Below are 27384 nucleotides of genomic sequence, written 5' to 3'. Positions count from 1 at the left end.
TGTGAGCTATGTTTTCAGAACTGTATTAGCAGGTAGGTACCTAAAGACGTTGCCAAGTAACTGAAACTGGATTCACCCCCCAATTCAATGTGTACAAAGGGCCACCTACTGTACGTGCAGTGAAAATAGGAGCAGCCACAGGCAAAGGTAAAATACTTGCTGAAAGTCAGCATTGCATGATAGGCACATTGTAGGAGGGGGCTTATACATGACACTGCAGGGGAAGCATCCCAGTCCTGCAGTTTGGACTTGCTTCCCAGAAACCCCTCCCACTCCCTTTCTCTCCCTGGGTGCAAAGTGCATCTCGAGCTAGGCTGGAAACAAGCTGTAGTGTGGAGCTCCTTCTTTTGTCCCCAAACAAAGCACAGCTAGTAAAGCTGTGAAGTGAAGTAGTAAAGCAAAGTGCTAGTACAACACAGAGTGGGTTCCTCTCTTTCCCCCAAAGCAAAGCATGGGCTGAGACGTGACACAAGCCACTAGAAAAACACTTGTCTCTTGAGGTCCTTCCTCTCTTCAGTTCAAAACTTTTCTAGACAGGCTATGATCAAACACAGACAGAACCCAAAATGACATACCCATAGATTCTCAGGATCATTTTTCCTGGGAGGAACACATCTTCTCCCATGCATCTCCCAGCACTCAGAACCTTTGTAACCCCCAATAGGCTTAAAATCAGTGGGGTCCCTAATTTTGATTGGTTGACGCTAAGCTACTGCAGAGCTACATTCTACTGGAGCAGAGCTGCAAAAGAGCCCATCCTGGGGCTGAAAGCTGCTGATGCCCTCTCATGGAGCTGCTCCTCACCAGTGAGCTTGTGCTCTCTAAAGTCCAAGTCCACAGGACTGACTCGCCTGCAAGAGTAGAAATTCAGCCACAGCAACTGTGGGTGCATCACTGAATTTGGAGCTGTGTTGTCCACACATGCCCCACACAGTTAACTCAGACTCAATTCTATTTCCCTCTCCCAAAAGGCCTGATCCTCCAGTGGGAACTTGGTTTGAGTGAGAACGCCTGTATTTGGCCTTTGATTTTAACGTTTTTGTGGAGAAGGGAAATGAGCTGAAAGGTTTTAATAAAATGGTTCCACAAGATATTCCTCCACCTTCATCGTGGCACAGCTTCATTTTTCAGATAATCACTAGAGGCAGTTGTTTGAATAGCAGAAGATGCTAATAATAGAGAGATGCCTCTGGGACAACAGGTGAGTGGAGAGGTGGCCTGAAGTTTTGTGGAACGCAATGCAACATCTAACATGTGCTCCCTTTTCAGATCATTTCCCCTCCAGTGGCCCAGTCCCAGTGCTTAAGTTGTAGCAGGGCTGAGCCCTGGCACCACTAGATTGGCAGTTCATAGCTCCGGCACCTCTGGGCTTGCTGCATCAGTTATAAATGTTAAAAAATTGCTTGAGCCCTGACACCTCTCCTTACAAATTAAGCACGGCCAAGTCCTCCTAGGTTTGCACACCTATGACTCCCTTGTCTGTGATCCCCGTAAATTGCTGCAATCCCTACCATTGCCTGTCTGTGAGGCTCTGTGGATTTGCTATTTGTCTGGTGTTGTTCAAAATAATTTTCATTAGTGTTTCACATGTGCTTTTTATCAGGAGATTTCAAAGTGCTTTACAGGAGATCAAGCTCAGTATCCCCCTTTTACAGATGAGGAAACAGAGGCAGAAAGTGACCCAGCAGGCCCCTGGCAGAGCCAAGAATACAGCTCCTGAACCTTAGTCCAGTGCCCTATCCACTAGGCAACACTGCTTCCCATTTGTTTTTTGGTTTTTTTGTTCAGCTTTTTAAACAAAATTCTGCATGCAATATTTGGGCTCTGCTTCTGGACATTTATAGTGACCCACTGAACTAGTACTGTTTCATTTAACCAGCTTCCATTTAGTCCTTTTCCTCTCTCCTTTCTGTACTAGGTCAATAACATTTATTTTGATTTGACTTAACAGTCCCTGCATCCAATACCAGGTAATCTGGGGGTATTCAGTGGCAGATGCCTCAGGGAAAAGGAAACTTCCTGTAGATTTTAGAAAAGACTAGGTCAGGGTGGATGGGGAGTGATAACACCTTGAGCACCGAGTCAGGGGCAACAGAGGTTACAATTTCCTACTTTGAGCAGTTTCACGTGGAGGCTGGCAAGGGCCAGTATGGGCCCAGAGATTTAACCAACCTGCAACTCCAATTAAATCATAAAAGTGACCCTGGAATGCAATGGTAATTTTGGGAGAGCAGTCTGATTGCTCAAGTTTCAATTTCTAAATTGTGACTGAAGAGCAGGCATTTCAGAACCAGATGGAAGAAAAGTGTGAGAAAGTTGCACCGATTTAATTTAAGATGTGAATTTCAACAGATCTAGTTAAACTGGTACAAAAGGCTGTATGGACACTACAAGGCTTTGTCTACACTAGCGCTTTTGTCAGTAAAACTTTTGTTCATCAGGGGAGTGAGAAACATACGCCTCAACCAACATAAATTTTACCGACAGAAGCACCTGTGTGGACAGTGCTATGTTGGTGGGTGAGGCTCTCCCGCCAACATACTTCTGCCGCTCGTTGGGTGGTTTAATTATGCCAACGGGAGAGCTCTCTCCCTTCAGCATACGATGGCTACCGGGGGTGACCTTACAGTGGCGCAGCTGCAGCAGTACTCTAGCTTTTTTGAGGTATAAACCAGGGTAATTTCAGTTTATCTTAAACCTGTTCTTAATTGATTTAACTGAAATAAGCCTGGCTAAAAGCAAAATAAGAGAGTCCACACAGACTTTTACACTCTTATCTAAATTGGTTTTAATTCAGACCTCTAGTTAAACTGGTTCTGGTAAATTGATACAACTCTGCATGTAGAAAAGTTCAGATAAGAGTTCGATTTCCAGGCTGGTCACAGACATGGAATTAACTTCTCAAAGGTATAACGTGATCAAATGGCTGGAAGTTGAAACAAGAGAAATTCAGATGGGAAATAAGGTGTAATTTTTTAACAGTGAAAGTAATTGCAACAATTTACCAAGGGTCATGGTGGATTCTCCATCACTGACAACTTTTAAATCAAGATTGGATATTTCTCTAAAAGATCTGCTTTAGGCATTATTTTGGGGGAGTTCATTGGCCTGTGTTATACAGGTCAGACTAGATGATCACAATCATCCCTTCTGGCCTTAGAATCTATGAATCAGATAAATCCCTGCATTTTTTTTGTTCTACTTTTCTATTCTTTCTAAGACTGAATGAATTTGTGTTTGTGTATCTCCAGCAAGGAAACACCCACTTACTGGTCTTTCCAGTTCAATTGTGTAACCTTTGCCCATGTTCACCACTCTGTAGTGCTTTATGCATGGACCACTGAAACAAAAAGAAAGTACAGAATTAATACACTGCTGTTAATAAAATATAGCGTGAATAAAAATGTTGATGGTGATGGCTGCAGATTTCCTATCTTTCATTTAAGATCGTAATTTGATGGAAAGTTTCAATAACACTATTGTTGTTACCAATTTTTTTTTGAAAGTTCATTTAAAGGTGACCGGCTAAGGGGGGAAATTTGGTCTGTTTGCTTTTTTGCTGCTTTGTGATGTATCAAGAAGAAGCTAGAAAGGTATTTTATAGGCTGAGGGTTTTTTAGTTTTGTTTTACTTTAGAAATACCAGGAGGAGCAAGTTTTGTCTTCCCTGGTTTTCCTAGAGGATGCAGTTGGGGACAGGAGATGTCTCATTTTGGATGTTGTGTGTTCTGGATTGAAAGGGCAGGGGTGCCTGAATCAGGACCCCTGAGATTATTAAATTTCCAGGACTGGCATCTCAGGGGTGCCAATGCTAGATTAAATATGCTTTCAGCACAGCCAACTCCTGGTTCACTCTGAAACAGTTCCAAACCAGTTTAGGGCTAGCATGGATGGCACTAAAATGGATCAGACAGTTCTCTCAGAACTGTGCAGAGCTGGCCTTTTGAAATTTTCCAGAATCCAGTGCTTCCAGGAGTTGTGCCATGGTATGTGGGCTAGGTAGCCAGACAACAGTGTAACTGCAACAATTTAGAACAGCGCTGGTGTGGATGAGGGGCAAACCTGAAATGGTTCAGAACATGCATCGGCTGGACCAGTGTGGATGTAGTCAACTGTACTTAAATCAAGGCAATCTCACTGGTTTGCTTAGGAATGGGTCAGTTCCTCAGTGCAGATGCTGCTGGAGATCTGATGGAGGGAGCAAAGGTTGGTGAGATATGAAACTGACACAAGGCACGTTCACAGCCATTAAAGCATGGGATAAAGAGAAGACTGGAAACAGCAGCAGGGCCTAGAGGCCTGGGATCTCTTGGAATTGTTTTCTGGTCTAGGTGAAAAATCACATAGTAGTGCAAGAATGCCAGAATCTTTAGTGACTTTAGATTTCAGACAGACATTTATATAAATGTCCTACATGTTCCAAAACAGTACAGGAATTCCCTAGAGCAGGGCAGAAGGAACCCTTCCATGCACCCCGAAACCCTCTGGGCTGTGGACTATCCCGCTCAGCCACTGGCCCTAGAAGGGCTGCAAAAGTGGGGGGGCCGGAAAGGGAGAGGAACAAGCAACCAAAATGAGCCAATGTGAGTGATGGTGCAACCTCATGCATCAGGTCACAATGTCCCTCACTCCAATTTAGCCCAGCCACCCCTCTGTCATGCCAGTGGGGAAGGGCTCTGCCGTTATGTCACTCAGCTTGATGGGCCACGGAGGCAGTCTAGGCCCCCTGCCCTTCCTTCTTGTGCCAAGTTCAGGTTCTCAAACATGGGGCACATGCCCTCCCTGCCCATTTAAAAAATGGGGGGCAATAGCCCTTTGCCCCTTCATCCAGTCTCCAGTGCCCATGTCACCAGCCCAAATCTTCTGTGTGATTCCAATCTGCTTAGGGGTCCTGGCTGAAAGTGTAGTCCTAGGGGAGGAGGCAGAAAAGGTTGTACCTGACGTGAATGAGGCAGGGCCAGAGGAGAGCAGAAGGGTGTTTGGTACCTACAGCCCCACCATTTAATTTTGGATCTCAGCTGCCTCTGGTTCTGAAGCTCTCCAAATGTTGAAATGTAACATGCTTTTTTGTTTTGTTTTTGTTTTGTTTTGTTTTTTGTTTTTATGCCAAGTTCAATTTTTAGCCACAACTCTAATAATTTTGTTCTGTTGTTAGACATGGCCCCACCATGTATGCATGTTCTTGATGGTGCTTACTCGGGGGTTTAGAAAGGCTCAGATTCCATGACACAGCAGAAGATTTTTTTAAGGATCAGGCACATGCCCTCTGCCTCATCAGGTCAGTGCTCTTTGGCTGATTTGTATCTCATGTGCCGACTTGCTGATCCTCTCCTTCTCAGTAAGCCAATGCCAGATTTATCTTCCCCAATTGTTCTCACAGTATGGGACAGATTTCATAAGGGATCCCTGGGAATTCTAAATTAGGCATCATAACGCAGTACATGTCAATTAGCAGGTAGATAATATTTTGTGGAGTCAACCTACTCTGTCACCTGTCTGATAGTGATCGAGTAGTTCTGACTGTCACGGCCAGGCCTTAGGATCAAGTTCCCCCAGGAAGGATTCTTCTCTAACATCTCAATCGCTTCCGGCCGAGACACTGCATAGAAGCACCTGAAAAGAAGGGAGGGAGAGAAGCAGCATGAACATGCTGAGTTCCACCCCCAGAAGCCGATCGTTCTAGGCTGGGCAAATAGTGTGAGGCTACATGAGGGCTAAACATGCCTCACTAGACTGTTCGTAGAATATCCTGTACCTGACCTGACCTGACCAGCTGCCATAGGGGTCCAGGGCTGCCATTTGCCTTTGTCACTCCCGAGAACTCTCTCCCATGAAAGAGTCATTCCAGAGAGTGATGTCACCATGTTAGCCAATTGGCAGAACTCCAGAGAGCCGTGATTCATCCCTTTCAGCATGTGACATGTACAATGGTCCGGGGCACAGCGCAGATGGTAGGCTGTGTAACCAACAAGGCTGTCTCACTTCCAAGGGGAGGACACTGAAAGTAAAGTGAGCAATGTAAATTGACCCATTTTACTCACTTTACTTGGAACACTTAGAATATCCGTAACCAGCAAATATATTACCTATTATAATTTTCCTAGAAAGAGGAAATGTGACAGTCCAAGGCATAGTTAAAAAGCTTCCTGGAAAGCCGCATGTGGCCCATTTGTACTATCTCAAAACAAAATACATTGAAACGGCAAGGACAAAAATCTCGGGCGAGTGAAGAGAGACAAGATGAGTGCAGTGTCCATTCTGAAATGCTGCTCCAGAAGATGGAAGTATCAGGAGACACAGGAGGTGGAAATGCCAGAATTCTCTAGTGTTGGCAGAACAATCTAAGCGATTACTGAATTATAGAGATTGGCCTGAACCAAACCCCCATATCCAAAGAACCCAATTTCTGTGGACTGAAACCCATGTTTGAATTTAGAGCTAAACTTTACAAATGATCTCTATCTCTACAATGGGCTAAAACAAAATCTCAGATCCATACCCCTGTGCCTGAGTTTAATATGTACAGAATCCAGATCTAGTCTTGGTGGCTTTGGCCCATCACTATGGAAGAACCTGCAGTCCACCATGGCTCTTATTGTTTATCGTGGATTTTTTTAAGATAATGACATGTTAGTTCCTGAAACCAAAAATGCACCCATTATTTGCACATATAAAACATGCTACAAGGAAACAAGTAATCAACAGTTGCTCTCAGTCCTCTGGCATCCTCTTCTTTTTATGCAGTAGGTATTTTCTAGCACTGGTTCAATAACTGAAAAGGGACACAAGTAGTATAGTGTTCCATGGAGGAACAAATAATACATAAAATTCCATGCTACTCATTGCAAAGTCAGACTTAGACCCCTGAATGTATAATGATTGATAGAAATAATTGTTTTTGTTTGTAAGCTTATATATAGGAAAATTAAAATGCTCTGAAAGAAAAGGGAAAATTCTGATCAGACTTGTATTGATATAATTCAGTCTGAACTTACTCTGGCATAGTATTCAGTGTGTTAATGTAGTCTCCACTGTGTGACTTCTCTTTGCTCACAGATGCTCTAGGTGACTGTTCAGTTTCAGTCCTCCTTTTCTTTTCTTTCTCTAGCACTTCATGCAGCCTTCTAACTTGTCCAGGTAGCAGTGATACACATGCTGGAACTGACAACTGAGAATTAACATAAAATAAAGTTGCAAAAGAAACAGAACGGGTTGAACAACGTCAGTGGGTGTTAACTGTGGTGAACCCTACAACACCGCCCCACTCTCACAAAATACAACTACAAAGCAGAAATCTTTTTTAATTGCTGGATTTAGTAGGTGAGCACTGGCTGGTAATTGGAACTGCCTTGAGTCCAGTCCTATCTTTGAATAAAAACCCCAAAGTGATGCTTAACAAGGGTAGCTAGATGTTCATCAGCAAATGCAGCTGTGGCCTGAACTTCTGAGATACTGAGCACCCAGAGCTCTATTGATTTCCATTCTATTTTTAGCCCTGTGAGCTCAAGTCAGCTGGCCTAGGCCAGCCACAGCCCTGCCACGGATATTTTACTGCAGTGTAGATGAACTGTTAATGACTGGAAAACACATGAAAATTGCACGTTTAATTTAAAATTAGGTTTTAAATCAATTTAATTAAGGCGATGCCAACTCCAATGCAAATGCCCATGTGGACATACTCAAATCAGTTTACAACTGGTTTATATCAGTAACCAATATATCTTAATCCACCAGTTTGGTCATTTAAGCAACACTGATATAAGCTAGTTGTGAACAGATAGAAGTATGGGCACCCAGGGATTTGCACACTTTAACTGAATTGATTTTTTAAAACTTATTTTAGTTAGTGCTGCAAATTTTGTGTTTAGATGAAACATAAGTCTCGGCCTGGGATGCTGTGAAGAACGATTCCTGGTAAATTGCCTTCAGCAGTGGTTTTCAACCTTTTTTTAAATTTGTGCACCCCTAAAAATTTTTGAATGGAGGTATGGACTTCTTTGGAAATCTTAGACACAGTCTGTGGACCCCTGGATGAAAACCACTGGGCTAGAAGAAAGAAAGGGAGAAGGCTGTGAGAATCAGGCTGTTGTAGTTGAGACGTTTCAAACAGCTTACTTCAGGTCTTTTCTACCATCCATATAGCATTTGACAAGGCTTGTGTTCTGACCCAAGTAGCACCACACTACTGTGATTTGGTCTGAGCACACTAGTAGGTTATTTGCAAAGAAATACATTGTCCCCAGAGAAACTGCAAGTGAAGCAGACGTTAATATTATATTTAATAACGACAATGAAATAAAATTAAACTGATCAGCCCAGACTTCGTCACAGAGTGAAGAAATTTCAAATTAAGCCAAAAGAAACAACCTTTCATGGACAGCAGCCTGTCCATAGCCTTGTTCTTTTTACAAGAGACAGGCACTGTGGCTATTTCAATTTCAAACTACGAAGAGAACAGCACAAGAGATAATGCATAGCTTGTACTGGATCCTGGGGAGAAGAGCAGTGACACATTATCCCATGGTTCAGTGCCAGAAATCTTGAATCCCTCTACTTCACTTAGTTCTAATGTGTAGCACAGGAAAGAAGCTATTGGCTATATGGTACTCGTTAGATAATCCTGACTTACTGTAGGTGAGCTAAAATTGTCATTTTCACTGCTTTGGCCAGGAGCTGATTGGTAAAATATACAGTGGAAAGTAAAAGCATATACATAAATCACATTTTACAAAAGAATCCCAGTTCTTTTTTGGTTTGATGGTATCCTAGCCAAGATGGGTGTAAAAAAAGTTAGGCAGATTTACACTTTAACCACAGCAAAGAAACAGAAGAAACAAGTAACTGGATTTTCTAGAGGCTGGTCAAAAACTTTTAATGTGTTAAAGAAAAAGAATTCATCCCTATAAAGATGATGTCGGTGATTCACTGCTAGCATAAAGAGGACCAGCTCTATTGACTTCAATGAAGTTGTGGCTGCTTATGCCGGCTTTAAATTTGGGCTGCTGTATCAATAAAAAGATCCATGTTAGAAAAGTGTTAGCTATTCAAATGGATCAAGCTGAAAAGAACAGTCAGGCTGAATTTGGCTTCCTTCCCTCTCTTCACAGATCCTGCATGAAGATCTGTGAAATCTAATCTGTTTTTAAAAAATAACCCCGTCAATGGGATTACATCAGGGATGAATTTAACCCATATGGTTTCTTGTTTCAGCTTGCAAAATGCAGGTCCGCCATGGATCTCGTGCTCCCACTGTGCAGGATACATTATTGCACACCCACCATTAATGGGACGTAGAACCCACAGTCTGTCACAGGAGTAAATCCCCTTTTTTGCAATATTAAATGATTCAGTTTTTTAAAAAATCTCATATTTTATAAACAAGGCATATGGCAAACACTGTAACTGCTCAGAAGTGTAAAAACAAAACTGGGCCCACAATCCTGCACACATGGAGGCACTTCTTAATGTTAGGGTAATTTGGAATAGGCTGCTTCACCCTTGTAAAGACCAGGAGGCCTGGGGCCAACCAGCTCTGTTCAATCAGCCACCTGTGCCACAATTTGCTGTATTTTAGTGAGGGGGCAGGACAAATGGGATCAGGTGACAGCCTATAAAGCACCCTCCCACGCCCCTTCAAAGGGCTGAGAAGGCTCATTTGAGTGGGAACTACAGAAAGTGACATGGTTGCCTGAAGAAGGTGCTTAAGAGGTGAGGAGATTCCAGGGAAGGAGCATAGGCTCTAGTCCCAATCCAGAGAAAGACTTAAAGGTAACCTAGAAGAGGCTAGGAACTGAGCCTGGAGGGTGGGCTGAAGAGGAGTCTCAGTGAGGTGAAAAGAACCTTTTGTCTGTGAATGCTTGGACTTTTGTCTCCCTGGCAGAGGACCTGAATTAAATGTAATATAGCTGGAGGGCAGAAACAGGCCATTGTAGGCCCAAAAGGTGATTAATAGGGGTGCTAGGGTAAAGACTCCTCCAATGCCATGCCCTAGTGCTAGGGGGAGGGAGGGTGAGTGAAACTATTTACAGGGCTTTATGTATGTTAAAAGGTAAGCTTGTGCCTAAAGTGTTTGCAGTATCAGTGCCTTAGGGAGCCTACCTTTACCTCACAGTAGGGTCCCAGTTCCACAGCGGTAGGGGGTGGGTTTCTAAGCCAAGAATATGGACAGAGGCCTGGGAACCCTCTCTCACCCAGTACAACAGCATGCGTGCGCCTTAGGAAGGTAGACAGAAGCCTCCAGTGCTAGTACAGCCTGAGGTTTTGTTTTTGTGTTTCGCTGCTAAGAAAAATCCTAGGTATGGCCTAACTTAAGAGCCTGGCTCAGTTTGAGTCGTGTGACTAGTGAAAATTACACTGATGGCAGGATTGGACACCTAGGAGCCCGTTTGTCACATACAGGGCATTTCACAAACTCTGTCCCTTATGGATGAGTAATCTTTCTGGCACACAGCTGTGAGTAGCTGAATAACCTTTCAACAAAGAACCTCTGTTAAATGGATGAACTCTTACTGATACCCAGGAAAGCAGCATCTGTGATGCAATGTTGACAGAGAACTCTGCTGACCAATATATGCTGGACTAAAATATAAATGTATGCTTAATCCAAAGCCGCCTTCAGCTAATACAAGATGGTATAGGATATTTGGCGTAAGTGAACAGGATTATAGAATTCAAGTCAAGTAATTGCTAGAAATGTGTAACTTGTTTCCAAAATATAAAAGCCTGCTGATTTGATATTGTGTGCTTAATGCATATTAATGTTGATTATATATCTCCTGTATTCTTCATATCACATACTAATATGCATTAAGCACACCATCAATATAACATTGTGTGTGACATACAAAATCATATTCGTTTCTAGCAATGACTTGAATTCTATAATTCTGTTCCCTTATGTTTAGCATCCTATAAACACCTTGCATTAGCTGAAGTAGGCTTTGGCTTAAATAGATGAGTATTGTACCATGGTACAAGCCTAGGAGATGCCTTCACAACTTTGGTAGTGGTAATGCATCTGTTCAGAACAAAAATAAGAGGTACATCTGCTACCAGCGAAACAAGATAGACAGATTGGCTAAATCTAGCCTCAGCTGAGGCATGTGGTACCTTCCTACTTGTGAACAGGTAGGCTAGCCTTGAGGTGTAACTTTGGAAACACATCTCCTGTGTAAGATGAACTTAACAATACAACATGAGATGGGCTTCCTGAAAACTGGTATTGTATTGAACCGCTTTCCCCTATGCTATCCTATTGACTTTTCTGCGATAAAGCAGGCTGACACTGGTTATTTGGTCTTGAGTATATTTCATAACAAACCAACGTGTGATCAAGCAATTGATTATATGATTTACCATCAGCTGAGCACCAGCACTAAAGAGCTGCCCTACCTGCGTGACTGTGAGGATAAAGCCTTTCCATTCTTCACCACTTTCATGGCCCTCAACCTGGGAGAATAAAAGGCAGAAACCTAAGAGTGATTCCAAAACCAAGTACTCCCTGGCCTCTGCCATGTGTGTCCCTCACAATCCCGAGTCAGCATTTTTAAGTTGAGCTGGGCACAACTCTTCTAACAAAACCAGCTGGAATGTGGCTGGTTTCAGGTTTCCTCACTGTCTCCTCTTAGCCACTGCCTCTTTGTGCTGAGTTTTCACCATCTGTTCTCTCTGACCCCAGCTAGGGACCTACAGCTTCCCTTCTGACCCAGTGCACAGGGTGCCATAGTTACAATCTACCTTAAGAATGAAGATGAGCGATCCCTCGGTATGGCACTCTCAAACTCCTTCTCACGTAATGTGGAGGGGGTGGTAGGGTGTGGACAACTGATCTCCTTTGCCCAGTACCTAGCAGGGGTGGTGTGTGGGATGGGGGGAGAGGCACAGTAGGGATAAAGACCCTCACATAACTGTCTTGGAGGGGAAGGTAAGACTCCAGCAGGGTGGAGAGTCACTGTCCCAGGGACCACCCCAGACTCTGATCTGATCAAACTAGAGCTGCCTGAGCTTCTACCAAATATAATGGGATGACTCTTTGATCTACTGTAGCTACCTGGTACAAGGAGATGGGAAATACTTTTCAAAATCCATTCCTATACTGAAATGAGCTTCCTGTGGGACTCTGATGTTACAAACAGAGGGGGTACAGTGAAAGAAATAGTCCATTTTGTACCACTGTATCTAGGCAGGGATTCCCCAGTCTGGTGGTTATCCCTAATCTACAACCCAGTTCGTCACTGTGATGCTTCGGAGATCCGTTCATGCACCACTGAGATCAGGAGTCCTTGGTCCAATACCCCTCCCTCCCACAGCTGTGCTGGAGGAGGAGATGACAACTGATGCTACAGGATGGGTATCTCGGGGCTCTGTGAATTTTAAGCCAAGCACTGGTCATGCAGTTGGCCAGTTCCCCTCTCCCCCACTCCAAACAGGTTAGGCTGTTGGCCCAGTGACTACAAGGACCATGGTACTTTTGCTCTTTTTTTTTTTCCTTTTTGATCTTGTCTGGTGATGGGTTTAATTGTTAGGCTCTAACGAAAGCTACAGTCTATTTCCCCTCATAGAATTATGTGCCCTGTCCCAACAGGGGCATGAGGGGGGATAGTGGTCTAGTCTTGTGTTTTCCAAACATGTCTAGCAGCTTCTAACAATCCTAACTCTGGCAGCACCAAGGTTGTCCCACCAACAACTCTTCTGCACTGCTGCAAGACGCTCTAAGGCGCTAATAAAAGCCCACAGTGCTGGGAGTTTGAACTGGGTGAGCACAAGCCCTTGAACAGACAAACTACAGTCTGCAGGGATGTATGCACATGAGTGCAGGTTTGCTTCAAGGCAGCGTGGATATGCATTTAACATTGTACGAACAGTGTTGGTCTCACACAGTGTTTTAAAGAAGTGCAGAGAGCAGTGAAGGCCCTGCGCTTTCAATCCCCTACCTTCTCCTCCGGCAGGAGGTTCATGAATCTTCACTTCCCACCCCCAATTTCTACCAGCAGGAGACACCAACCCATACTGTGCCCTATAACTATCTTCCTAGTTAAAAACGAATAGTCATAAAACTTGCTTTGTTACTGCCTCTCCCAATCCCAGCATCCTCGGCACAGCCAGGCTGCCATGATACTGGATGTATCGCCCCTGGGGGGCTCTGGGGATGCTCAAGGATGATTCTAGAGCTGTGCTAAATCATGTAGTTTCATGTCATGGGGTTCCTGTACCCATTTCCATCCAGGTGAGCCCGCCTTATTGAATCGTTCACTTGTTACACAGTGTGCAAAACAAGAGAAGGTCCAAGCTCAAGTCTGTGTTTAAAGGGTATGACTGCAGAGTTTCTGCCCCCTCCTCCAGCATTCCATCTGTCCTTCCAGACACTCCATCCTTCCACCCGCACCTCCATGCCCCACATTCATCACCTCTGTCCCTCCTCCTCATGTCAGCAGGGAGCACCAATGACTGCATGTGCAAAGAGAGCCCTGGAGCTGCTTCCCAGAGCTGGGGAGAGGGGATCCTCACATCCCAGAAGATGGAGAAGCCCTGGAGATTCCTTCCCAGGCCCGCAGTGGCAGTGTTCTCTCCCGGGGACAGAAGGCTCCATTCTGTGTGCATTTGTTACCGAAAACAACTAGAATGTTTCCAAAATGCCCCTCCCTGCCCCCATTAGCACACACCACACTTTGAAAAATAACAGCAGAGATCAATGGCAGGGCTATGATGTGGCGATCAAGAGCAGCTTGGGTCAAGCACTGCAAATGTCCATAAGTTATGCCTTTCCAGCTTCACTGGGTTTACTCACCTTCAGCTCTACTTCCTCATTTGTCAGCCTCAGGATGAACTGAGCACAGCACTTTTCATCTGGATAAACGTTAGCTACTGATGTCAGATTCATCAGCTCTAGTTTCTCTAAATACTGAGAAAGGAAAGAAAGATGGGGCATGCATTGTAACATATCTAAACAAGCCAGCTGTTCCCTGCAGAAGCTCACTGAAACAGGAAAACAACAGAGTTTTTAAAAAATCTCATGGTGGGTCTCATTAGCTGCAATAAAGGAGCATAAAAAGCTAAGTGTCTCTTTGAGGCAGGAGAGAATTAGATGGTGGGACAGTGGGCTTCTGCATGGTGAAACTCTAGGAACAGCCAACTCAGCGGAGATGGCAGGTTAAAATATACAGGCCCCATCCTGCCAATAACCACATAATATGAATAAATGTGTTGTATGTATTGGCAGGACAGGGCCCTGTCATGGGGGGCTGGTCCCTTTTATGGGGAGTCAGGGTCCATTCTACCCATGACAGGCATCTTTAAGGAGAAGGAGCCCACCTCAGCTTGCCTGTATGCAGCCAACTGCTTAGGTGAGCGGTTGGCAGCAAATGACCACCTGGCTTTGATAAGAGGCAACTGGATGCCAGGGAAGACTGCTCCTAAGAGGGGTTGCCAGGGAAAGGAAATTAGGGAGCCCAGCCTGTGAGGAGCTATGTGCTGTTGGGAGAAGAGCTGCAGTTGGCAGGAAGGCCCTGGCTCCAGGGAAGAAATTAAGGTTGAGCGTTTATCTCCTGGCTCAGAAGCCTGGCTGTAGTTCAGTCTGGCACATCTGTGAACTTCCCAATAGTGAATCAGACCGTGGGTAAGGGGGATGCTGTTTGACATACTAAAGCCTTGGTGAGCTTACTGAGAACCCATTCAGGGGAATCAAGGGAGGGTGCATCTCCTCTGCTGACCCTTGCAGCAGGGGTGCATATGGATGGCACATGCTGTTGACAGGCCCATAAACTTTAGTCTGAGCTCCCCTCATCTGCTCTCTCCCTTCTCTAGGCTGCCCCTGCTCCAGGGTGAGTCTGGTGTGGACATCTGGCTCAGCACTGACGCCACTTCACGTCAGTATAAAGTAGCTACAGTGACGTAGTAAAACTCTTCCCTCTGTCTTAGCTTCCCAATAGGTGCCACTGGCAAGAATGTTAGAACCACAATGAAAAAACTAACAACAAATGTTAGAAAGCTGGGAAATGCAGCTTTAAGGTGACACTTCTCACACAAAAGAGCCATGCTACTGTCTAGCTTTGAGCCTTGTAGACAAACAAAACAGGAATTAAAATACATCATAACTATTCCTTCCAAAAGTTCTCTTGTTATGGTTGACTTTTAGATGCACAGAAGATGTCTGTGACTCTATGCCCGGGTCTGCCGGAGGAAAAAAAATAAAGGAGAAAATATCTATCTCAGTTTGTACATCCTGTGATGGGGAACATTTTGGGGCTGTTGCTAGATTTCTGTGGAAATGTACAGTGAGAATGTGTTGATCCTTTAGAGTAATTGTTAGTTGCTGGTGTAAGCATCTTGCCCAGTCTCTTGCTGACTTTAAATGACCCAGTACTTGCGGTTACATTCATTGAAGGGAGTTGTTGCTTGTATAGTTGAAGTAGCTGGGCTTTGTCTTGACCCACAACTACTTCAGATTTGGAGACAATCTATACTTTCAAGTCAGTGGCACAGCTATGGGCACCCGCATGGCCCCACAGTATGCCAACATTTTTATGGCTGACCTAGAATACGGCTTCCTCGAAACTCATCCCCAAGCACCTCTTCTTTACCTACGCTACACTGATGACATTTTCATCATCTGGACCCACAGGAAAGAGTCCCTTGAAGAATTCCACCAGGATTTCAATAATTTCCACCCCACCATCAACCTCAGCCTGAACCAGTCCACAAAAGAAATCCACTTCCTGGACACTACAATACAAATAAAGGATGGTCACATTAATACCACCCTATACCGAAAACCAACTGACCACAATACATACCTTCATGCCTCCAGCTTCCACCCTGGACACATTACACGATCCATTGTCTATAGCCAAGCCCTAACATACAACCGGATTTACTCCGATCCCTCAAACAGAGACAAACACCTACAGGATCAACATAAAATATTCTTAAAACTACAATATCCACCTGGGGAGGTGAAGAAACAAATAGACAGAGCCAGACGGGTACCCAGAAGTCACCTACTACAGGACAGACCCAACAAAGAAAACAACAGAACACCACTGGCCATCAGCTAAAAATTTTAGCCTCCAGCTAAAATCTCTCCAACACATCATTAAGGATCTACAACCTATCCTAGCAGATGATCCCTCACTCGATCAAGCCGTGGGAGGCAGGCCTATCCTTGCTTACAGACAGGCCCCCAACCTGAAGCAAATACTCACCAGCAACTGTACACCATACAACAAGAACACTAACCCAGGAACCTAACCCTGCAACAAACCCCGTTGCCAGCTCTGCCTGCACATCGACTCTAGTGACACCATCACAGGTCCTAACCACATCAGCCACACCATAAGGAGCTCATTCACCTGCACATCTACTAATGTAATATATGTCATCATGTGCCAGCAATGCCCCTCTGCCATGTACATTGGCCAAACTGGACTGTCACTACACAAAAGAATAAATGAACACAAATCAGACATAAAAAATGGTAACATCCATAAACCAGTAGGAGAGCACTTCAATCCCAGGACACCCTGTAGCTGACTTGAAAGTTGCCATACTTCTACAAAAAAACTTCAAAAACAGACTTCAACGAGAAACTGCAGGGCTGGAACTCATATGCAAACTTGATACAATCAGACTGGGTCTGAATAGGGACTTGGAATGGTTCTCTCATTACAAGAAATAATTGTCACTTCACACATTCTCACCTTCTAATCAATGGTCCCGAATAGGCCTCATCTACTCTAACTGAACTGATTTTGTGAACACTTGCCTTCCCCATTGTTGTTTCTTACCCTTGGATGTATATATATACACCTTCTACCTGTGATTTCCATTTCATACATCTGACGAAGTGGGTTGCAGCCTGTGAAAACTTATGCCTGCAGAAATTTGTTAGTCTTTAAGTTGCTACAGGACTCTCGTTGTTATAGTTGAAGTAGTTTCACTGAGCAATGTGGATTGGAGTTTTTGGTTTGAGTCATGTTATAAACCATGCTCTAAAGACTGCCTAAAGCAACAGGGCTGATATGCTTTTCATTTACACAAGTGTAATCAAGAATAAACCCAGTGAAGTCAATGGAGCCACAACAGTGTATACCGTATGTGAGAGGAGAATCAGACCCCTTATCTATGAAATGTGTCTAAAAAAAATCCCTGCCCACGCTGCTGAGAAGCTATATAAAACCATGCGTGGTTGTTTTGAGAAGAGTTTCAAACACAGGTCAAACAAGACAGATTATGTCCTTTTGGGATATGAAAGAATTCTTTTGTTTAGAATGGCCCTCAGTTCTGAGGTGCAGATTTTTTGCTAGAAAGGCAGAAACTCTGTGTTGGAGCAGAGTTTATTGGACAAACTGGTTTAAGTATGCAGAGGATGTGCATACTGTGACTGTACCACATCTTTCATCCTGACTTACCTCAAAACAATTTGAAAAGTACATACACATGCGCGCACGCGCACACAGAGGTAGAACCTGAGGGAGGGAAAGTCTTAGTCAAGGACACTTGGGCAATCTCCCTGCTCTCAAGTGTGATGTGCAACATGATCTTAAATGACCCTGGAGAGTAGGTGGGGCAGCTTCAATTAGTTCCCATCTCAAAGGTGAATACACAGAATAGCCTGAATGACTAAGAATCTTCATTTTGTTAGGAATAGATGCATATTATTTGTATCACTTTCTACAATATCACTCAGCTTCTCTGTTACAGAGCTTGATATATGATGCATGGGTTTCAAGCTGTGAGAATAGGGATGGGAGAGGTATTTGGAGTAAATGAGTATATACTCACTTGATGAAAATGACTACTAAAAATAATCATATACATACACACAAGCATGTTGTACTACTCACTGTTGGGGTTTTCTTATCCCTATAAAAGAAAAGTGTCGTTCCTCTCAGTTCTGTCCAGTACTGTTTAAAATCCTGTGGGAAAAACAAGTGTCAGGTTACCTGTAAAATCTTTTTGAACCCCAAAGAAAAGTGAATTAAATACTGATAAGAAAATAACCATAATCAATGGGGATTTATTTCAGTGCTTGATAGTTTGGTAAAAGTCAAAGACCTTCTGCTTATAACTCCCAGCAAATGAAACAGTTTGTAAAATTATTTTTCATTCCAAGTCAGGAGTTCAGATATATAGACTTGGGGTCTGAACCATTACTGTGTTACTGCAGTTTTATGCCAGTGTAACTCTATTGTCTTCACTGGATCTCTACAAGTTTAAAACTGGAGTAGCATAGTAGTGATCCATGTTCAATATCTTGGTTTTGGTAACTGATGGGGTATTGGTATCAGTATGGATTTTCAATAGCCCTGACTACCTCAGTACTGATGACCAAGTCAATATTTTTGACACTTTTGCCTCCCATTTAAAATAGGTGAGTTCTGGCCTGGGAGAGAGAAATGTTTAATAGCTTTTATTTTTTATGTTGCTCTCCCCAAGTTGCATAAAAGACTGTACTGAAAACAGATGGAAAGGAGAGCTGGATTTGTATTAATTAGACTATAATGACTGTAAACTAGGGTGGAAAACAGGAGGATTTGGCTTATGTAGGGCAAACAGTAAACTAGACAAAATACAGACCTTCCTTTCACCCCTGTCATCCAGTCAGTCTCTTAATTATTTAAACCAGTTAGGGATCTGCACAAAGCCTTTCACTTATTGTTCATGACAGGTACAGTTTATTTGTACATCTCTGTATTTATTCCATGATTTCTACTACAAAACTGGAAGCCTTACATCTTCTTCTGTTGACTGGGCATGTATGATTACTTGCTTTTCTCCTCAAATCCATCAACGGAGTTTCTCTTAAAGCTTTAGGTAGCAAATATCTTTCTAGACACATTCTGAAGACATGGATGGGCCAAGATTAAAAAAAAAAAGTTGCCTAAAGTTGGGTAGGCTGCTAGATCTGTTTCTAGGGATCCAACTAAGTGGGGTCTGATCTTCCGCCCAACATCCCCCCCCCCCCAAAAAAAAAAAAAATTGCTTATCACTCAGAACCAATCATGTGAAAGACTCATCATTAAAGGTTTTAAAAAACATATTGGATAAACACCTGTCAGGGATGGACTTAGGTTTACTTGGTCCTGCCACAGCACAAGAGGCTAGACTCGATGACTTCTTGAGGTCCCATCCAGTTCCAGCCCTACATTTCTATGATTCTGTCATTGGCTTCCGTGGGAGAGTTGGATCAGGTATACAGACTGCTAAACAGTCATCAGATAATGTCTCTACTAATCTGAGCCAAATGGAAACTAGTGGAAACAAATTTAGAGGTGAAAATCTCCACATCCTGCCTTCGTTCCCCTGAACAATCTAGTCCGACAAAGATTCATTTTAAATGTACTTGTGTTTTCACCAACATCTTCCCCATCCCCCTGGGCTGAGGATAATCTAACCTAAAGATAGATTGTTATACTCACAAGCACACTTTATCTACATCCCCTTTAAATGATGAAAAAGTGTAAATCAACAATTGACCATGGTAAGGAATATTGTCTTATTGTTATAAATCTTCTCTGTAATGAACGTGCTAGTCAGTGATAGGAAAGGCTGTAAGATGATTGCAATTAGACATTCTCCTCATTTGTCTGAGGAAGCATATATTATAGGCAAGGCCTTTCATTTTGGGGTTTTATTTATTTAAAATTGCCCAGGTGTTCATTGGTGGTCATTACAAAAATTAAAAAACAGGTGAAAATTGGTGCCTAAAATTAACTTCATAGTTTTCTGGGTAAATATCAGGGTTAATATTGAGAGACAGGAGGACAGAAAAAAAGCAGCAAATAGAGAAAAGTAAGAGTATTGACTGTAAAAGCAGTTTCAAGCTGTGGCTTATTTCATGAATTGTACATTAATAATATATATACATATGCCCACACACACGTGTATCTTCTGCTACATTGCATTACTTTAACAGACAACCTCCCATTTACACCTAGACTGATTTGTTATTAACATAAACACATCCACCTAATGTAATGTATTTTATTTTAAAAAACCAATTGGTATTTTCATGTACTTGAGTGTTCCAAGATTAATGTGAAAATCAATAACATTTTTTGTAAAACCTGGGAATTTTTTGGTAAAATTTGGTAAAAACCAAAATAGAAGAGCCTTAATTATGGACTAGGAAATGAAGATAGCAAAACTATAAAATAGATGAACTGTTGGCAAAAAGTGAGTTTCTCATACAAGAATAAAAACTGTAAGTCTGCTAGGGCTGACAAACAAAGGCATGCAGAATATTTCCCCCAAACCCCTACCTGGTGACCTCTCCCCCATATACTTCAGTCTCATGTCTTTTCAGTTCTCCCAAACCACTGGTGGAATAGTGTGGTTCTCCCCCCAGCATCCATGTAACCTCTGATCTGTCGAGAATCGGGTTGTGCTTTTAGGACTGACAGCCCACTTCCAGCTTCAGCCCCAAAAGAACTAATGCTAGGCCCTGTCCTCGATTAGTAACTTTGGCCAAGAACAGAGTGCAGGATGACAGGGGAAGTTTCATCTTTTTTTTTCTTTATGAACAAGTGATATTTTGCTGTAGTGAAAATGTACTGGCTGACTGGGAGAATTCCGGCTGTTTACTGTGAAAAGCTCTGCGTGGCTGTGTAGGGTGCAAGGCACCCCCCAGGCCTCTGTATTGCAGGGAAGCAGCATGCCAGGGGCTGACTCCATCCCTCCCCTCAATGCTTGCTGATAAACTGAGAGATGTTCCCTGCACCAGGGACAGGGCTGATGCACCACCCCAGCTCCAACGCAGAGCAGGCAGAGATTGTGAATCTTTATCTGCTTCTCAAAGTGCAGGAGTCAGGCCAACCTGGTGCGGCCCCAGACAATGGGCTTGTGGCAAAGCTACAATTAAGAGCAGTGAAATTGGCAACATTTCATGAGAAAAATATTTCCATTTGAAAATGAGTATTCGGGAGACCTGATCCTCTCCTACAGCTATAGTTGTCATGTTCTCCTCTTTGAGATAATGTGTAAAAGAACAGGGGTCTAATTCTTCACATGCCACTGTAACTCCACTGAAGCTCCTGAGTTACACTCCTGCACCTGAGAGAAGAATCGAGTCTGATATTTTTATTGGATGGGGGAAGGGGGTCTTTTCAACCTCTGTGAAAAAAACTAATCTCTTCCCTGTAATAATAAGCAGAGTAATTAGCTATAATATTAAAACTTCAGGATCCCAAAGCCTTTCACAAACATTCATCTAGCTTCACAACACCTTTGTGAAGCTGGTAAATAGTCTGGCTCTATTTCATAGAGAAACTGGCATGGACTGATGGAGAGACTCACCCAGAGTCACATAGCAAGCCCAATGCAGAGGCAGAGATCCTGGACTCCTTGCTCCCAGTCTTAAACTTCAACATTTCTCAAAGTGTGCATTTGTCAAATGTAGTGTCCTTAATGTGTTTGTATAGAGCAGTGGATCCCAACCTTTTTGGCTCGAGGGCCACAAATGTAATTTTTACAACCCTGAAGAGCCACCAGCCTCCGCCACTAGCCGCTCCACCTCCCATTGCAGCCAGAGGGAAGGAGTTCAGTGAGAAAGATTTCCTGTCCCCCTGGCTGCAGCAGGGTAACTGTGTGCTCCACCTGGGTACCTAAGCAGTGGCTCCCTTCTGCAGCCAGGGGGATGGGAGATCAGTGCTCCCCTCCCTCTGGCTCCAGGAGGGAGGATCCTAGCGAGACCCACACAGAGCGCTTTGCAGTGCTCCCTGCTACAGCCAAGCGGAGGGGAGTGCTGATCTCCTGTCCCCCTGGCTGCGGCAAGGAGCCTGCACCGGCAACGCATGCTGCCTGGGTACTTAGGCAGTGGCTTCCTTCTGCAGCCAGTGGAAGGGGAGCCGTGGGCCACTCTGAAAGACCCCGCAGGCCACGGGTTGGGAGCCACTGGTATTGAGAGTTTTTTCTTTTTCGGAAAGATGTTTATATTTTGAAGTTACTGATGAAACCATAATATTTATCGTGGGCCACATGGCATGTTGTGAAGAAATGCATTAACGGGTATGAACTCACCCCCCCTCATACACATGCACAGTGGGCTTGCACAAGGGCTATGCACCACTTTAGTCTCACATAACCCCATTTTAAAGGCTTCAGTAGTGCATAGTCTTTATACAGACCCTCTGCACTGGCATGAATTTCACCATAATAAGAATGAGCAAAACCAGTCACTTTGCAAGCTCTGTGTGTCTTTGGATCACGGGTAAACAAATTGATCACTGCCTATCAGTAAGGTGCACTGACTTAGCCATCTTTATTCCAACTGAAATTAATAGAACCGTGCACCCATGCTGCCTTCTCATCATGGGACCTGCGCTAGGACTGTATTAGGCTGTCCAGAACTGCCATTTCAATTGCATGTAATGTTAGTTTTCCTTTTCAGATCTCTTGTGTGATGATAAAACTGTGGCCTGAGTAATAGCTGTCACGTTCTTCTCAAGGCGCTATTGTGTCTCCAAGGTGGGTGAAGCAATTCCTATTGGTAAAACACTTAGGGATTCTTTAAGAGGAGAGACATTATATAAATGTACATTATTTATTACTATCAAAACTATTGGGAGAAAGTGCTACTAAACATCTGGCTATTTCCATCATGCTGGATAAAATGAAATAACGTTTAGAATAAGTGATTGCTGCTAGCTACATGAATAGCAAGATTAGTGTTTTACTTGTGGTTTCTTGGTGTTGCTGTTTTCTGTGCTACTTGTTACTATGCACATGTGCTATTTTGGTCTTTCAACCACCTCCATCCTTAATAGCATGTAACTCCTGTGTGTTCTCTGGTTCCGTCTACACTGCAGTTTCTATCATGTTATGAAACTTTTCTTGAACAAATTTTTATTTAAATAATTCTGATGACTGGTGCCTCCATTTTTAAATACGTGATTTTTGAGTTTTTAGTTTTGGCAAAATTATGTTCTGTCCATGCCAGCTAGCACAATAGTGTCAACAGAAGTCATTCTTTAGACATGGGAATAAACGGTAGTGCAGATGGGTCCTTGTTTCTGTGATTTTCATGGCTCTGCCATTTATGACACTGCTGCTGGCATTTATTTGGAAGTGAAAGAAAGGACAGAAGTATAAAGAAGAGCAGCGAGAGACAGAAAAGGTGGCCTCTAAGGCCCTAATTCTGCAAAAAGGACTGCAGATTGATCTTTTGGTTGTTCAGAGCCTTAGAGAAATCAGTGGGGATCCTTTGTAGCAAAAGCAATTAGTTTATCACATTCAAATAGACTTTTAAGGGTAAGTAACAAATGTGCAGTATCTAATTTGTTTACTATAAACAGGTCCTGACCCAGACCTACAGATCCAAGACACACCCTGTTTTTAGGTATATTTGACTCCAGATCCAACTGCAAACTTGGTAGCTTGGTTCCAGCTCTACTTTTTATGAATAGCAGATACACATTTGAGTGGATACCTCAAACACAGAGGTCCTGGCTGCTCTGCTTGAACATAAAAGATTGCATGTTAAAGTTTGGAAGAGAAGTGTATTGTCTTAGTCTTCCTGGCCAATGTTTTCCCCCCCTCAGCCTGTTACATTGCTTACTGTGTGCCAGTGGGTCATCACCTTCTGTCCCTACAGCTGGCTGTCTTTCAGTATGTGAAGTTTTGGAGGATATTTCAGCCTGAAAGGTCCTACATAAATGTTAAATTAAATTATTTTATAGTGTGTTCCATATACAGGCATAACACTGCTAATGATGTTCATATCGCAGATTGAAGTTTTTATCTTTTTGATCACTGGTCCAAAACGAGTAATGTATTGGTCCTGACATGCCAAGATTTTAAAAAATGATAGTCTAAAAGTTAGGCTCCTAAATCTGTATTTAGGCCAAAGTAAGTGACCTGATTTTCAGAGGTGCTGAGCAATGCCATCCCCCCTGGACTTCAACAGCTGACACCATTTATAATATTTCTAGCAATGATGATTTCTGAGGTATTGCACCTTAAATGTAATACTGATCCCTTACTGTAGCAGTGGGTTTTTTTGCATTGTTCTAGGACCATTCATAACAACCTCAGTACACATTCTGTCAATGGCTCCGTTTATTTTTATTTCTATTGCCACGCATATCAGATTCCACATGTTGCCAGCACTCCCCACTATATTTATCAGCAATGTACACCCATAGGAGAGCTTGGGAGACCTTCTAAAGTTTTAATCCCTACTGAAACAACGCTCTAGGGAAGCCCATCTTTTCTGGTGGGAGGCAAAATAAATACGGAGGGCAAAGATGGACAGAAGTATCTTTATGCCATCCCATCTATGTACTGAAGATGCCTTCAAATCTTTTGAAGATCTTAGCATACCCAATCATTACTATTAATTATATGGCATCATAAATGCGCATGGTGCTTTAAAATACAGATACAGACAGACTCATAGACTTTAGGGTCAGAAGGAACCATTATGATTATCTAGTCTGACCTCCTGCACAACGCAGGCCACAGAATCTCACCCACCCATCCACTCCTGTAATAGACCCCTAACCTATGACTGAGTTATTGAAGTCCTCAAATCATGGTTTAAAGACTTCAAGAGAATCCATCCACCAGAGAACCCACCAGACTCCATGCGCTAGAGAACTCATGGTCAAAAGCACTGCTCCTGTAAAGGAATCCACATAAGGGTCACCTATGTGAATCGCTTGGCAGGATTGAGGCCGAAGTTAAGACAAGAATAAAGAGGTGAAAAGGAATACAGATGGAGTTTAATCCTCTGCAAAAGCCAAACTTTTGGTAATATCTCTTGCTCCTGGACACTTTTGATCTAACCCTGATAGCAGTCCCTGAGGTCCTCCCATTATTAAAATTTTGTAAGGAAATGCAGTTTCTGTAACAGGCCACTCCCATTTCTGAAATGAACAGTCTCACCACAAACTTCCATGGCCTTTCTGAAGGCCAAGAAAAGCATATTGCAATGCTGAAAAATGGACATTTACGTGTATGATCTAGGTCTTGACTTGTGCAGTGAACTGCCACTATGAATGAGTGACTCTGGAGAGAGAGTGGCTTTTAAAAGATTCCACATATGGGGGGACTTGAAAAATATCTGTTGTTCATTTCTGGATTGTTACACAGCATAATGAAACTTTAACCAATCTGTCATGTTGGGATACATCCATCATTAATAGTGATGTTCAAAAATATCACTGTTCTGAACTTCCTCTTGCTGTATTGTAGCCAGACAAAAAATAGTAGTAGTTATACTTTATCTTACAATGAGAAAAGTATTTCCCTCCCACTTTACTCAAAACAAAAAAAGTGTTTATCTTCAAATTTTTTTTTAAAAAAAGGTCATATTTGAGCAGTGATTAAGCACAGAAAATATTAAATCTTTTATAGCCATGATCGGATGAGGGAAAGAAGGACTGTAGTGGAAACTGTTTTGCAATCTTAACTATAATGATCACTATACTCAAGAGTTAAAATAAAGAAATGTATATTAAAAAGCAATCAGCATGTTCAAGGGCCTGATCTGTAAATACTTACTAGTAATATTCACACATGCAAACAAGATCATGACCTAAATTATTATCCTACTTCATAAAAATTCCATTGTACTGTTTCCAAAGTAGTCCATATATAAAAATTAAATGACTTAGGCATTATATATTTTAATTATTATAAGTCATCATCATGCTCATTTTAAATACTAGATAACTGAGAATTACAGGATTAAGACTAGTAATGGGATATTTCAGAACAATATAAGTAAATCAAACTTTGCTCTTGTAGTTTAAAATGTTATATAAGTGTCTCATTATCACAGCTCTGAAATCAGTCAGTCTCAATCAACTTTCTTGTAGATTATAAAAAATATGGTGGGGTGCTGAATAACAATGATGTGTAATTCAGTTCTTTAGATTATATACATTTACAGAATAAAATGGTAACAGTTTTAAGAGTCCATTGGGAAACCCAAAATAAACTACAGCTATAGAAATCAACATCTTTCTCTATCTTTCTGTTTGTTATAATATTGTCTACAGAAGAGAAAATGCATGTTTATAAATATGGAGAATATTATGATACATTTTAAATTTATATTATTTTGCTAAAGATTCTATTTAGTGTATCTGAAAGCAAAAAACAGTAGTTTCAAGTAAACTCTCTGAAGCAACAGCAGAATGTGCCAAGAGATGCACAAACTTGACTGAAGTAACTAATTCTGTTTTAATTTCACCTTTAGTTATTTCAGTGCAAGTCTATGTGTAGATCCTTAATTCAGAATAAGAGTATTCTATTTTGATTTTGCTTAAATTGGTAAAAAATTGACCAACTAGACTTCAAGGGGACACTTTTATTCTGAAATAAGTGTGCACAAGAGACTTGCACTGAAATAACTCAAGGTGTGAATTAAAACAGATTTAATTATTTCAGTGCAAGTGGGGGTATAGACCAGCCTTAAGAACCAGGTCTCTCTAACACCTGTAATGAGTTACAACACATTTCTCAGGAGAAGTTTAATTGAATGTAGCTGCTTGGATAGTACATCTTACCTGGTACTGTGCATGTCTGATCGATAGAAACCCTTCAAAGTACAGGGGCAGAGCCGTAATCCTCTGTCTCTCCTGGAAGATTCGCCGTGGAGCTGGTTCAGGGATTTTTTTAGGCTCAGCCATTCTTGCCTCCCCTCTCTCTTCCCTGAATCTTGGCTGTGTTCTTTTCCTCTGTCTATTCTTGTCTGCCTCAGCCTCAGCCTCAGCCTCTGGCAAAGGAAAGTTCACCCCGGTTTGAGAAAACAAGGCAACGGTACAAAGAGGAAGTCTCAGTGGTTACTTTTAAATAAACACACATCACGCAGACCCCTTTCTCGCTGTATAATCTGAGAAGGAACAAGATTAAATGGATTAAAGGAAACTTTCCTAGCATGGTATGTGTATGTTTCCATCCTGCAGACCAAGGTTTACAATCACAAATGATGATAATCCTGGAAAGAAATGGCATAATTATTACTCTTATTATTTATTGGATTTAGTTGGGGATCTGTCAGAGAAACCTCCCTCTCACAGTTCACAGATTCTGGAGTCTTCACAGATGGTCTGCAAAAAAGGAGAGATTCTTGAGCCTGTTTGCTTTGGCTTTTTAAAATTCTGCTTGGTTTTTTACATTAAGAATGTCTGGTGATTGCTTTTGCTGGAGATCTGCTGGAATTGTGACATCATAACAGTAATTAAGAGAAAAAGGTATTTTTAGTGAAAACTGCTGTTTTTGTTGTTGATATAAATGTAACTCAAATTTCTGACAAACACTTGGGAGTAAAACTTTCTTTGTGAAAGATCCATCATCCCCAAAAGTTCAGACAAGGTGTAAGAGAGTGCCCTTTCCTCGGGTGAAATTTTGAACCTACTGAAGTCAATGGCAAAACGCCTGTTGA

At 42.4% G+C, this 27384-nt stretch overlaps 1 protein-coding gene and 1 long non-coding RNA gene across 2 annotated transcripts in view; one reads left to right on the top strand and one right to left on the bottom strand.

Annotated features, from left to right (window-relative positions):
• STAP1 (signal transducing adaptor family member 1) overlaps positions 1-26665 on the bottom strand; it is a 30530-nt gene extending 3865 nt beyond the window's left edge. The window contains exons 1-7 of the mRNA XM_067557355.1: positions 26507-26665; positions 17840-17911; positions 13786-13899; positions 11391-11447; positions 6995-7167; positions 5484-5612; positions 3271-3340 (exon numbers count right to left, since the gene is read on the bottom strand). Of these exons, the coding sequence (XP_067413456.1) occupies positions 3271-3340; positions 5484-5612; positions 6995-7167; positions 11391-11447; positions 13786-13899; positions 17840-17911; positions 26507-26629 (738 nt within the window). The 5' untranslated portion in view covers positions 26630-26665. The remainder of the gene's footprint in view (positions 1-3270; positions 3341-5483; positions 5613-6994; positions 7168-11390; positions 11448-13785; positions 13900-17839; positions 17912-26506) is intronic.
• LOC137159157 (uncharacterized) lies at positions 9649-23669 on the top strand. The gene is made up of 3 exons (XR_010921557.1): positions 9649-9707; positions 22384-22460; positions 23288-23669. It is a non-coding gene; the product is annotated as an uncharacterized lncRNA (long non-coding RNA).
• Positions 26666-27384: the final 719 nt, after the last annotated feature.

The sequence above is a fragment of the Emydura macquarii genome, unplaced genomic scaffold, assembly GCF_026122565.2.
Source record: "Emydura macquarii macquarii isolate MOO-44397 ecotype Brisbane River unplaced genomic scaffold, CSIRO-AGI_Emac_v2 contig_1790, whole genome shotgun sequence".
In the NCBI taxonomy this organism is placed as follows: domain Eukaryota; kingdom Metazoa; phylum Chordata; order Testudines; family Chelidae; genus Emydura; species Emydura macquarii.
The sequence above is the reverse complement of the archived record's forward strand: the minus strand, read 5'-3'. Positions and strand labels throughout refer to the sequence as shown.